We start from the raw sequence: 13,485 nt of genomic DNA on the forward strand, positions 1-13,485 counted from the left end.
CATGTATCACACCACTTTCCTTCGGTGTTACCAGCACTGCCAGAACTTCCTTTGAAAGACCCACCTGAATAATTTGGTTTCTTAAACTTGGGACCATTCTGAGTAGATTGATTGTTCATCGGCCTTTTGTTCTTGTTTTCTTCCTCGTGTCGCTTGATATCAGTTTCTGCGCTCATTGCAGCGCCCATCAAATCTGCAAAGTTGTTTGGCTTGAATACTGCAAATGCTGACTGAATTCGACTGTTGAGTCCCTTCTTGAAATGATGCATTTTTAACGTTTCATCCGACATGATCGTTGGGACATAGGTTCCTAGATCTTTGAATCGTGAAGTGTACTCCATTACTGACATGTCTGGAGCATGTTTGAAGCTTTCAAATTCACCCAACTTCTGTAGTCTAAATTCAGCTGGATAGTATTGTTTCAAAAACTCTCTTTTAAAAATCTGCCATGTGATCTCTTCCACTTCTGTCAAAGATGGGGACACAGTTTCCCACCATTTCCTAGCTCGGTCTTCCAAAAACGGTGTTACAACCTCCACTCTCAGTTCTTCAGGTATCTCCAGTAAATGCAATTGTGTTTTGACGTTCTTGAGCCAGTTGTGACTGACTTCCGGGTCTGAGTTTCCATCGAAGGTTGGAACTCGATTCCTTCTTAGAGATTCATAATGGTATTTAATTCCACGCGGTGGTGGTTCTTGAGGTGGTTGGATGGCGTTAGCTAATGGGTTCACGAATCCTTGCAACGTCGCATCTACGATAGTGGCTATTGCCATCATATCTTCTTGGCTGAGGTTTACTCTCTGATGTGGTGGTGGATTTTCATTTTGATTGGCGCCACGAGGGTTATGGTTGTTTCGGGGTGGTCTGCCTGCCATATCCTATAAACATGTATTTTATTAATTTGTTTGCCACAAAGTATAATTAAAATAATTTCATTAAATTTTTGAAATTCATACAAGCAAAAGTTTCGAAACAAATGGTAAATCAAATAATTCTTAATACAATCAATTTCTAGTCTAGAGTCCTCTCTCTACTCGTCTATAACCTCTCCATCTCCTACTTCCTCGTTAATTTCTTCTTCCATCGGGTTTTCTTCTAGTTGCTCTAAGAGTTCTTCCTTGTTGATCACTTCATTTTGCAGGTGCTCAATGTAATTCTGCAGTTGTGTGTTGTGATGATCAAGGTTGTTTACTTGATCTTGTAGCTCCTGTATTGTTAATTGGCTTACTTTCTCAGTGATTTCTTAATCTGCGATCTGTTCCTCCAGACGGCGTTGTGTTTTGAGAAGGCTATCGTCCCGGATTTTGAGGGTAAAAATTATATCCTGAGCTTTGTTTAACTCTTGCTTGGTGATTTTGTGTCGACGTTTCGACTCTAGATGATAAGCGGCATAACGTCTTACGTCCTTGCGTAGTTTCTTCTCTTCCTCTCTGGCCTCACGAAGATCCTCCGTCATGCATACATTATTCCCGTCTAACTGGAAATTATCTCTTTCGAGTTTCTCATTTTTTTTCTTTCAGTGTTTTAATTTCTGAATCCTTTTCCTGAAGTTGATTTTGAAGTTCATTTATAATGCGTTGAAGATCCATGTTGTTTTCCTAAAATAAAAACAATTTTATACATAAGATACTCATCAAATTTTTAAATATGCAATAGAAGGATAATAGAAAGTTTCAAAATAATTTGGTACACATAGTATTTTCTTAGTCACAAATTTTATTAAAACCCAGATATTATAATGCTAATCTAATCGAACATCTCTCCGCCATCGCTGTCACTGGCGCTGTCATCTCCAGCCACCTCCATCGGTGCTACCTCCTCTTCCTCCATGTTCTATATCACCAAATGCAGGTAATTATTCTGATCTTGAAGTCTGTCCATAGTGCCATGAAGCTTCGAAATGTACCGATCCTGTCTGGCGTTGTACTCCTCCTGGCGCTGACGAGCCTGAGCAGCACGTCCTCGCTCTATCTTCATCCTCTCAAGCAAATCCCTGTTAAGTGAAGCTAAGCGCGCGATGCGGGTGGAATCAGTCAGTATCTGTAGGAGCTGGCTCTCAGCCAAGTACAAATGATGAGTCATCCGTCGTACGTCAGTCTCAAGTATGTGTCTACTCTCAATAAGTTCCTGTTTCTCCAATTTTTCCCTAGCCAGTTGCGCTTTCAAAGTCGCGATCTCCCTATTCTGATTATCAATCGTGAGTTGGCGCATGCGAAGGGCAGCCTGAGCGCGAGTACGAGGAGCAGCCATTTCCTAAGATAAAATCGAAGGCAAAGCATCAGAGTCGTATCAAAGATAGAAAGGCACCAAATAGAAACAAAGTTGTCGTGGAAAAATTGTGATACTAAAAATTGCGAAGCGATTGAAGAGATAGATTTTTTAAGGCTATTCAAAAGTTAGGAAGCAGACGAAAGTTGGATTTCAAGAACAGATGAGAGTTGGACTCGAATTGGTATGCACTAGGCTTTTGCCAAAATTTGACTTCATCAAATTTTGTCTATCAAAATCCCAGCGGGATTATGAACCTGGTTGCTCTGATACCACTCAAATCAGTCTTTTTCATAAATCTAGTATTGTCTTACAATGACAATGAAATAAAATACATCATAGTTACGAAATGTGGAAATCTAAACAAATGGAATAACTTGATTCTTGCTCTTGAATGTCGATCACCATCCCCAGAAGGCTTCCTGCTCTTCCTCATTTATTTGTTCTTCATTTTTATCTGAAATTTGTAAAGGGTGAGTGTTTGGGAAACACTCAGCAAGTGGGGGTCGATCGATTCCAATGATTACATATAGAACTTAATTCTTTAAAAATTTCTTTTAACATACTTTCAAAACTTAATATTCTTAACTTGACAATACGGAAACGAATCGAACAAAAGACGGAACTTATCAAATGATTCAGAACAAAACAGAAACAATTCAGATCATTTCAGAACAAACAAAACACTGTTAGTCATCTCATTTCCAAGGACGGAACTTATCAAATGATTCAGAACAATAAGGGGTGAGGCCAGAACATGGTTTTATACCCACCAATGGCGGCCAGAACATGGTTTTATACCCACCAATGGGGGACAGAACAGAACATGGTTTTATACCTACCAATGGGGGCCAGACAGAATTACAATTCTCGTCTCATTTCAAACTAGAATCGTAACAGTGCAACAGAATTCAGAAGTAACAGACAGAAGTTTTCAGACATTCAGATTTCAGAATTTTCCTACTGACACAGCGGAATCAAGGAATTCGAAGCACAGAACAGAACACATAATCGATCGAAATTTTAAACAGAACATACTAATATTATAGAAAAAGGACACACCTTCATGCATGTCACATTATTTATATCAAAGTTTAAAATTAGAAAGAAGCTACCTAAACCAAAAGCCCACTTACAGTATTTTGAAGGAAATTTCTTGTTGAAAATTGGGCAGCACTTCGACACTATTTCAACAACTGTCATCTCTAATTAAACAGCACTTCGATTATAACTTCAAGTAGACTGAGTCGTGATTTCGACAGCATTTCGACTTCGACTTCTCCTTGCCTTGGACGAATTTTGGAGAGTTTTGTGGAAGGGGGTGGCCGAAATTTTGTAGGGTGAGGAAAAAAAAGAAAACCGAATTTCTCTCTTGCTTTTAGGATGCCTTTTTCTCAACCTAATGGGTAGTATTTATAGGCACACAAAAATCCTTCCCCATATCCCCATCATGGCCGAAATCTTGGTCTCCAAGATTGGCCATAATTGTACTCCACTTTTCCATGCATTCTTCAATTCTCATGCTAGCCATTATTGCCCTCCAAATTTTCATGTAAGCTTTAATAGTCACCTTGCTTTTCTAAAGCGTTACTTCTTGCATCCTTATTATGTCCTAGCTCTTAGCTCCTCCCGCAGCTCCTTCATGGGTTAACTCAAAGGTTATTTCTTGCACATTTAATTTGTCCAAACTCTTGGCTCATCTTGTAGCCCCTTTTTGTTCTTGTTAGGACAAGATTGGTTGAACTGCTTTAAGTTGACGAATTGAGTCCTTGAGCTGGGGTTTTATTCCTCCCATGACAGTACTTCAATGGATGCAGTTACTTCCAGCTTGGCCTCTCGTTGAGTTAACCTCCGAGCTTTGAAGCTGTTTCTTCGAGTTAAATTTACTGAAATTTGATTTGCTTCGGATTGTAAAATCTCGGGTTCTCACAGAGGTTGGCTACTCAAAAATGAAAATTAATAAAACTTAAACCTTAGAGTATTTATATCCACATATATGGGGTGGGTATGAGACGGGTATTATAGGACCCATGACCCGCCCCATACCCGGACAGGTCTGAAAAATTGTACCTGAAACCCGTCCCATGACCCATTTAGTTTGTCAAAACCCGCCCCATACGGGACGGGTCCAATGCGGGTCTGGGTAAAACTCGTACCCATTGACATCCCTATGCAAGAGATGTCCTACCCAATGAAAGTTCAAGTGTTGCTTCTGAATAAGAATTTTCAGTATGTGGAAGGATCATTGGTGAACAAAGAACTAATTTAAAGCCAAAAACACTTTCTATGCTAACATGCCTACAAGATTGGTTTGCAGCAGAAAAAAGAATAGGACCGCTGGAGCGATCGACGAATTTCAAAGCCCAAGCTCCGACGAAGATCTAGAGTATTCAAAATATATTTTAATAAATCGTGATGAATTTTAGATGTTCAATTGTAAAAATAAATGTTTAAGTTATTTTTTTATAGTTTTTTTTATGTAATGACAATTATTTGGAATCAAAATACTAAATTAAAAATTGTCCATTAATATTACTAATTTTAATTATATAGTAAAATATAATAAATTAGAGTTCGGAACTGGTTCGACCTACACCAGAACCCGTTTATTAACAGTCGAACCGGTCAAGGGTTTGGATTGGTTCCAAGTATTTAAACTTGGAACCGGCTCCTAACCGGTTCAGACAAGTTCCGAACTCATCCGACCCAGAACAGATCCGAAACCGATTCGTTGGAACTGATAAGCTTGCCTACTTCATGCTGGTTATTACCTTTAATTAATTTCGTCTTCTATATATGATTATTACTTCATTTCTATATATGATTATTACTTCATGATGGTTATTACATTTAATTAATTTCGTTTTCTATATATGATTATTACTTCTTGCTGGTTATTTCTATATATTATTATTACTTAATGCTCATGTCAGCATGAAGTAATAATCATATATAGAAAACGAAATTAATTAAAGAAACAATTGCAAAATGCAAATTGAAATTGAGAGACGAGTTTTTTTATTATGACTATATTAATAATCATTTCAATTTGCATTTTACAATTGTCTCTTTAATTAATTTCATGAAGTAACAAAATTAATNTGTTCATTTCCGAGCATCAATTTTTTTTGGGGGTTTTTTTATATAATTTATATAATATTCTTTTATTCTAAAATCGAATTTATAATATATTTAATCAAAACAAAATGACGTCGCTGCCATGGAAAACACATGAATTCTCCAGAGACTCCTGGGACCACGAGTCGCGAAGCAATTTTAGCAGCATTTGCGCCTTTCGCTTAGCTCTCACCGTGCAATCGCTCTGCACCAGCACCAGCACCAGCAGCTGAGTCAACACGCCGGCTGCCAACGCATTCTTCTGGGCCTTCTTCGACGCCGAGCACAGCGAAAGCAGAGCTCCGGCTGCATACTCGGTGGCGCGATCTGAGACTTTCAAGATGATTTTCACCAGTAAGGAGACAACGATCTTCAAAGCACTGAGATACGCCATGGTATATTTCAAAATCCCAACAATTCCATCAAAAACTCCTTCGACGCCGCTTATTTGTGCTCGGAGCTCAGGCAACCTTATCCCTGTCACGACACTCTCAATCATTGCAGCGGAGTTTACTCGAACGTCGATAGAGGAATGGAACAGTAAATTCACCAAATAATGAATCTGATTCCTGTCAGCTGCCACGTACATACAATTCTCTAAACACTCGGGTATGCAAATTTAGCGCATGATAGTTTGGATCATAAAAAATGTATGTATATCCATGATTCCTTCACATTTTAGTTAACCCTTTTCAACGTGACTCTCTTAATTTTTATTTTTCAAAAAAATAAAATTAATAATCTAGTCACATATTATAAATTGGACATTATCATTTTATTTTTACTTTTGATATAATATGTTAAATTATTATTATCTTAAAAAAATCCAAGTTGCTTTCAATAACCACGTGATCTAGAACTTTCACTGGAACCAACCTTCATACATTTTAATCATCACGTCATATAAATTTGATAAATAATAATATATTTTACCTAAATTATTTGTGGCATAAATATATATACATATATATGTATATATACATATATGTGTATATGGCTATAATATATAAATGTATATGGCTATATATTATAGCCATATATATATATATATAGCTATATACATATATATGTATATGGCTATATATAGCTATGTATATCTGAAGCCATATATGTATATAGTATATAGCTATATATAGCTATAGCTATATATATATGTATATGGCTATATACATATATATATACCTGTAGCCATATATGTATATAGCCAGCTGTAGCCATATATGTATATAGTATATAGCTATATATAGCTATAGCTATATATGTATTTGGCTATATACATATATGTGTGTGTATATATATATATATATATTAGCTATATACATATGGCATATATATATGTATTAGCTATATACATACGTATATGTATATAGCTATATATATATGTATATAGTCATATACATATATATAGCTATAGCCATATAGATATATAGCCATATATGTATTATATATATAGTACCTGGCTCTCGATCACCACCACTATATAATACCTGGCTCTCGATCACTTCCACTACAGTGAGTTCACCCATAATTTGGTTTCCACTTCTTCAATACATTAGCCGGGTAAGATCTCTTGTAGTGCTCGCTTGCATGCTGTTATATATTAATATATTTCCAGAAATTGTTTGTTGCATATATATATATATATATATATATATATATACTAGCTGATCTTCATATATTTTAAGTTGAATTGTTTCGATTACCTGCACCATTTAAATTTAGATGAACATACTACAATTACTGCTTAGCATGATAGGATTTTTTTTTTGGGCTTTCTTCTCCAGGGAAGGGATTTTAAGTAACAGAAAAAAGTAAGTTAAAGCAGTATCAACGACCTAATTAATTTAACTTAACGAAGAGCATAAATAAGAGATGAAAAGAAAATGTGATAATCTGAACCATTTACCTCAAGAGGCCGTTCATTTCTAAAGAGACTCTTCACCTTGTATAGTTGATTTTCTATCAAATATTTATGTCTCAAAAGTTCGGGATCTCTGGTTAAGAGCACCCGCTTCTGTTTTAGTGCTTGATCTATCGAATCTCTGAAGAAATTTAGTTCCAGATTAGTTAATCAAGCTTCCGTCATTTCATGATACAAAATAATAAGATACTAACTCTCAACAGTTCCTGTCTGCGAACATAAATATGCCACGTCCTAAAGAAAAGTGATTATAAAGGGTACTTGGCATCAAGCCTCTTCGAATATGGAACTTTAGCATCTACCCCAACACATCGAAAATGCTTCGCCAAGCCTTCAACCTGAGGGAACCAAAATAGAAAATTCATCCATATCAAATAACCAGCTACCAAACTAAGCTACAGAAATTTCAGCCAAAAGAAAATCTTGTAATGGAAGTTAATTCTTTAACCATTTTCTGATAAACATACCATCAAGTCACATAAAAACTTAGGGAATCCGTCACCGCCCAAGGAGAGATCCCATAGAGGGGGGCCACGCTGACTATCTACCATTTCCAGGGAATTTTGCTTGCACTCCAGTACTGTAGAAGACTTTTTGGTTTTCTTTTTTGATCTGGGATTTCTATCGGAGTCCTTCAACAAGATTCTGTCACCGTACTTCCTAAATATCCACAGGAGGATGCTATCCACTTCTTTGTTGATTTTACACGAGTTAGAGGAATCCAAATCCTTAGTTTTCTCTATGCTGCCACACAATTCTCGCATAGTTGTGGAGACCACATTTGAAGCTTCACCGAATTTGGTACTTCCCACCAGACTATAATCATCAGAATTCTCAAAGCTCTTCAACCCACCCAGAATAATTAAATCCGAAAAACTTTAACTAAAGTAAAAGGAGACCTTTCAAATCTAATCATTTAGCCATCTAAATAAAGAACATCAAACCTTCTCTGACAATCTTGGCTTGGAAGACATTAAATATGTCAACCAAACAATGAGCATCTGTAGCTGCATATATCTTCTGCTATTCTGTCACGGGACGCTTAGACCAATTACTGTTGGGATATTGGTTTTCTCGTGTCCAAAACGCAGCGGAAGTTTTAAAATTTTATTTATTTTGACAATCAAAATTTTTGTTTGAGCACTCATATGGTTTTATAAATTAAACATAATAGGATGTTTAAAATTTTTATCTTTGGTGAACAATTTTCACTTGGCTCCAACTACGCCGGTATAAACGAACGTAGCTCTTGCTGTAAATCCCACGTACGTTCTTCAAATCTTTTTTCTTCAATCTCTTAATCCGGTCCACGACCGAATTACTCATTCCTCTTCTAACTTGCACTAGAAAGTATAGAAGGATTTATCGTTGGAGATTAAAAATCGAGAGGCGGTATAAATCAATTTTTCTTTGATGGAGGCCGAAATTTTTGAGAGAAAAAGAGAGCAATTTTCGAAAATTCCAATCAAGGGGATGGAGGCAACTTTTCGAAAAATTGTAAGGATTAATTAATAACCCTAAACCTAATACACATATATATAAGCTTAGGGTCCATTAATTAAATTAAATACTTAATGAGCTTAATCAATTAATTATTCTAGTCCAACTAGTTTAATCAATTGATTAATCTTTTAAAGTCCAATTAAGAAACTTAATAATGTGTATGTTGGTCTTGTACTCCTACAAATCCATTATACATATACCCATTACATTTAATTTAAATATTTTATAAATTCAACATTTGAATTTAATATTTAAATTATAAATTCAACTCCTTGAATTTATCACCTCCAAAAATTTAATATTTAATAAACTCAACTTTTGAGTTTAATAAATTAAATCCTCAAATTTTATAAATTCAACTCCTTGAAATTATTCTCTCCAAATTCATAAATTCAACTTCTTGAATTTACTATCTCATAAATTCAACTCCTTGAATTTACTATATCATAATATAAATTCAACTCCTTGAATTTATTCTCTCAATGTTTTATATAAATTCAACTCCTTGAATTTATTATCTCAACAGGAACAAATGATCCAGTGCTTCTGTGACCCTCAATGATTCAGGGATACAGCTAGTAGTGATTTCACAACTCTTTGTGATTCAGAACATAATCTTTTTATTCGAGCTTACTCTAATTTGCCTCATTCTATGTATGAACAATTGATCATTAGAATGTCAGAAATCATATTTCTGATTAAACCCATCGAATCATGGTAAGATCGTCTAGTAGCATCGCCCCATGTTTCCCTAGGTGTCCCTGATAGTGCCTGCAAGAACCGGTCGATTATGATTAACGTACAGTACGGTCCCTTAATCTCATATATCCCGATCGAATCTGCAACCATTGGTTCATCGAGTGTTGCATAATAATTCGATAACTATGTGACACATACAAATAGTGGCATCGCATGTACTACTGGAGAACTCCTTCGCCAACGTACATCTCATACTCTGGCCAGATATTCCACGCACTATTATTTTATCAGATCACATAAGATATCCACACCCATAGGCGAGCGGTGAATCCCAGACTACAATGCACCGGCTCCTATATGTGTCGCAACTGTACCCAATCTCACCACCTGATGACTCTCCTAGAGCCGGTAAATGAGTCAAAGCACAACCCTAGCATATAGAGCCTCGGTGTTGTCCCGAGTCGTAAGGACTAATGGTGTACAATTATAACCACAGACTTATCCTCTCGATGAATGATTACCACTTGGAAAGTCCGAGGGAGGGTTGTTCGGTATAATCATCATATGACTACCCATCTTCATGTTTGGACATCTCTATGCCCTTACCAAGAAACATAGTAAACAACATCACATATGCTAGTCTCGAGCTCAAGCGACTTTTATCCACGTTTTAGGCGGCTGAATCGACTAGGAACGAATTTAGATTTTACAGTGCTTACAAACGAGTTTCAACATCGAATTACGATTCATTTGTATTAAAGTATAATCAAGGTCTTTATCTATGTTGTTCACATGGGTATACAGATAAAGAAATAACAAACCATGAAATAATGAATTATATTAAATAAAGATTTTTTATTACAACTTGAGTCAATAAATTCCCTAGCCAACCGTTGGCTTGCAGGACATCTACTCTAACAGATATTTCTACCTATCACATATATAATGATTTGGGAACACCAATCAAACTCAACACAAAATTTGAAATTAAAAACAGAGATATTGTTAACAAATTTCCACAGTTCTACTTGTTGCATCTCATAAATCATAATAATATAAGAGTCGATAATCCTTGATATCCCACATGTTTTCATCCATCAAGTTTGGTACTTCTTAAGATTGAGAATATGACAATGGCAATTCGACCAAAATAAACATGAGAAATATCGGGAATGCGTATGTCATTTTCATGCAGCTCGTAATAAAAACATGATCACTGGAAAAAACCGAAACTGAGTGAACTCCTTGCGCAATCTTCCTGCAGTTTTCAATTGTCACTGAAAATTCCAATTAGAAAGTCAAAATTTCGCTCGATAAACGGCTGAAAATTCACCAGAAAATGGCCTTTTCCGACCTAAAAACCTGGCTTTGATACCACCTGTAGAGGCCTCTAAATTCGTACTTGAAAATTTGCGGAAAAATTTAAAAATTTTCTTTTTCATTAATTAAAATGCCTCGTTCATAAACAAACTGATAAATAAAGTTTAATGTTAAAAAATAGCAGCGGAAGTAAATAATGTTTCAAAACGACAGCTTAAAATAATTCATTGTAATCAAATGAGTTTTCGTAAATATCATAAATAAACTGATAAATAAAGTCCTCGGGTCCCACTACTGCCGACTCGAGCTGGCTCACTGGTCCTCGCCCTCGATCCCGACATCATCAGTACCTACAACAATCAAGTCTAGTGAGTCTAAAGACTCATCATGCATATATCGTAAATAACAAGTGAATAAATAATAAAATCGCATGCAAGTGAAAATATCGTGTCATGAGGCATAACGTAAAATATCGTGTCATGATTAATTATAATACGTGCATAACTGAACTAAAAATCATATTGAAAATGTTTGTTCCTTGGAGCCCTGTAATGAAATAGCATGTAATAATTTTCTGGTGAGATTATGGTCTACGCAAGTGGTCCCTGAACTAAACTGAACTGACTGGTAATTGACGACCGGGACCGGTAACTGACGACCGGGTAAAATAATAATCGTCTGATCAGACTAATGCCACAGTATACTGGGTGGTACAAACTGAACTGACCGGTATCTGGCGACCGGGTGAAGTAATGATCCCATGATAGTAAAGTGGCCACAAGCAATATCGCATAAATCTCAAAATGAATATTTTGCACGTAATATAATTAAATATCTTGAATAATTTTACTGATTGGGTTGGATCGCTCCTAGGCTCGTTGCGGCTTAAATTTAACATGAAAAATATGCAAATGATTTTCTGGACCAAACTTCGTAATTGAATCCAAAAACGAGACAATTACACCCAACGACTTCGTATTTAATCATGACTCCGTGCCAACCCAAACCAACACCGAACCATCATTTAGTCATGATTAAAATACACTTAAAATGATGAAATAATGCTCTTAAAATTGTAAGAGCCGAAATTTTGGGGAATGGAAGCCCAAACATGAAACGCTCTTTCGAGAGTCAATTTGGCACATCGCACCATAAATTCTCGTACGACCTCTAAAATGATCCGAATCAAAAACGGCCAAAAATTTGACCTTTCCAACTTGATGAGGCACTGTCCAGTCCAAGGCCATAGGCTAAAAGCCAACCAAGAACTCGAACGAGCCACTGAACCGCCGCAGCAAGTTGCTGTCACAAAAATACAGCAGCTGTGCTTTGGTTTCCTTGCGTCGTTTGCGAGGCTAATGGCCATTGGGGCTTGAACCACCGACCAGAACCTCCTAAAAACATCCTAGGGAATGATTTGAACCATGGCTAAGGGCCCTAGGCCAGCCACAATTCGCATCACACCAGAAACAAATCATGCGTCCCAACCGAGCACTAATTCTGCGCGTGGGATGTTGTTGTGGTTCTTGCTGTCATGGACCATTCCAGTGGTCATTTGGTTGGCCATGGCATGATCTAGACATCCACAGGTAGGGTGTGAACCGTGGCTAAGGCCATAACCAAGATCCACACCATTCCACAATACCCGAAACACACTTGCTGTAAAATGAGAAGGGCCGAAAGGGGAAGGGGTTGTTCTTGTGTTTTGATTTAAAAACCGATTCAACCATGGACCAAGCCTCAAAAGGGCGACTTGGTCACACCTTAGACATGACAAGGAGATGTTCTAACCATGACTATAGCCCCTAGGGCAGCCAAGATCAGCAACATCACCCTTGACAACAAAACTGAAAAAAATCGAACTCAATATGACACTAGTTTCACGCTTGCGGATTGGAGCATCTAACTCACGGTTTTGGGACATGAACTCTTGATCAAACTTGACCCTAACATACCCTAGGACATGACCATAAGCAGCCTTGAGTGCCTGGAACGAGCCATACCTTGAAACCATCAAAACAACTACAAACGTGAAGCATGAGGGGAAGTAGAAAAATCTGTGCAGAATTTTGTTGTGTAGTTGCTGAAATATTTCGGTTTTCTATTAAAAATCATGAACAAATATGGTTTAAAAACATGTATATGACTTGATTGAAGAGTGAAAGAAAGATATAAACATGCCTGGAAATCGTTTGAAAGGAAAACGAATTAATACGACGATACGGCGCGACGGAGACATAGTGTTCTTCTTTTGTTTCTTACTAGTTTTTCTCTCTTGTTCCTCCTTGTGTTAGCCACGATTTTTCTCTCTAATTTGCTCTGAATTTCGGAGATATGGTGAGGGAGAGAAGTCTAGGAATTAAATGGGAGGTTGCAAGATAAAAAAGAAGATAATGATCTTGCTATCTTTTGAGTTGAGAGATAAGGGAAGTTGCTATGATATCAAGGGATTTGAGAGATATTTTGAGGGGTGCATGACCGATTTCCTAGTCTAGGAGCAAGGGAGAAATAGCTTAATTAATAATTATTGGGGAATTAAAAGGTGAGGGAATTAACACCCAAAAATGGATAAGGAAAGAATCAAGTGAAAGATTGCCAAATATTTTTAAATTCTCACAAGGGTGGCCGATTTTTTTTTCTATCAATTATAGGTAGGG

General features: G+C 36.7%; 1 protein-coding gene across 5 annotated transcripts; it reads right to left on the bottom strand.

Moving 5' to 3' along the window:
• Positions 1 to 6,889: 6,889 nt before the first annotated feature.
• Positions 6,890 to 8,361, bottom strand: LOC140972193 (uncharacterized). 5 transcript variants are annotated; one of them, XM_073434652.1, is made up of 5 exons: positions 8,251 to 8,361; positions 7,774 to 8,122; positions 7,568 to 7,644; positions 7,292 to 7,427; positions 6,890 to 7,088 (listed from the first exon to the last, which is right to left on the bottom strand). In XM_073434652.1, exons 2-5 carry the CDS (start codon positions 8,068 to 8,070, stop codon positions 6,930 to 6,932), a joined length of 669 nt encoding a protein of 222 aa, XP_073290753.1. In that variant the 5' UTR covers positions 8,071 to 8,122; positions 8,251 to 8,361; the 3' UTR covers positions 6,890 to 6,929. The 5 variants fall into 5 exon arrangements, 3 of the variants coding, with proteins under 3 accessions (XP_073290753.1, XP_073290752.1, XP_073290754.1); XM_073434651.1 differs by having other exon boundaries at positions 8,206 to 8,355; XM_073434653.1 differs by having other exon boundaries at positions 6,890 to 7,427; positions 8,206 to 8,355.
• Between the last annotated feature and the right edge of the window lie 5,124 nt (positions 8,362 to 13,485).

This window comes from Primulina huaijiensis, chromosome 3 (genome assembly GCF_012295235.1).
Source record: "Primulina huaijiensis isolate GDHJ02 chromosome 3, ASM1229523v2, whole genome shotgun sequence".
NCBI lineage: Eukaryota > Viridiplantae > Streptophyta > Magnoliopsida > Lamiales > Gesneriaceae > Primulina > Primulina huaijiensis.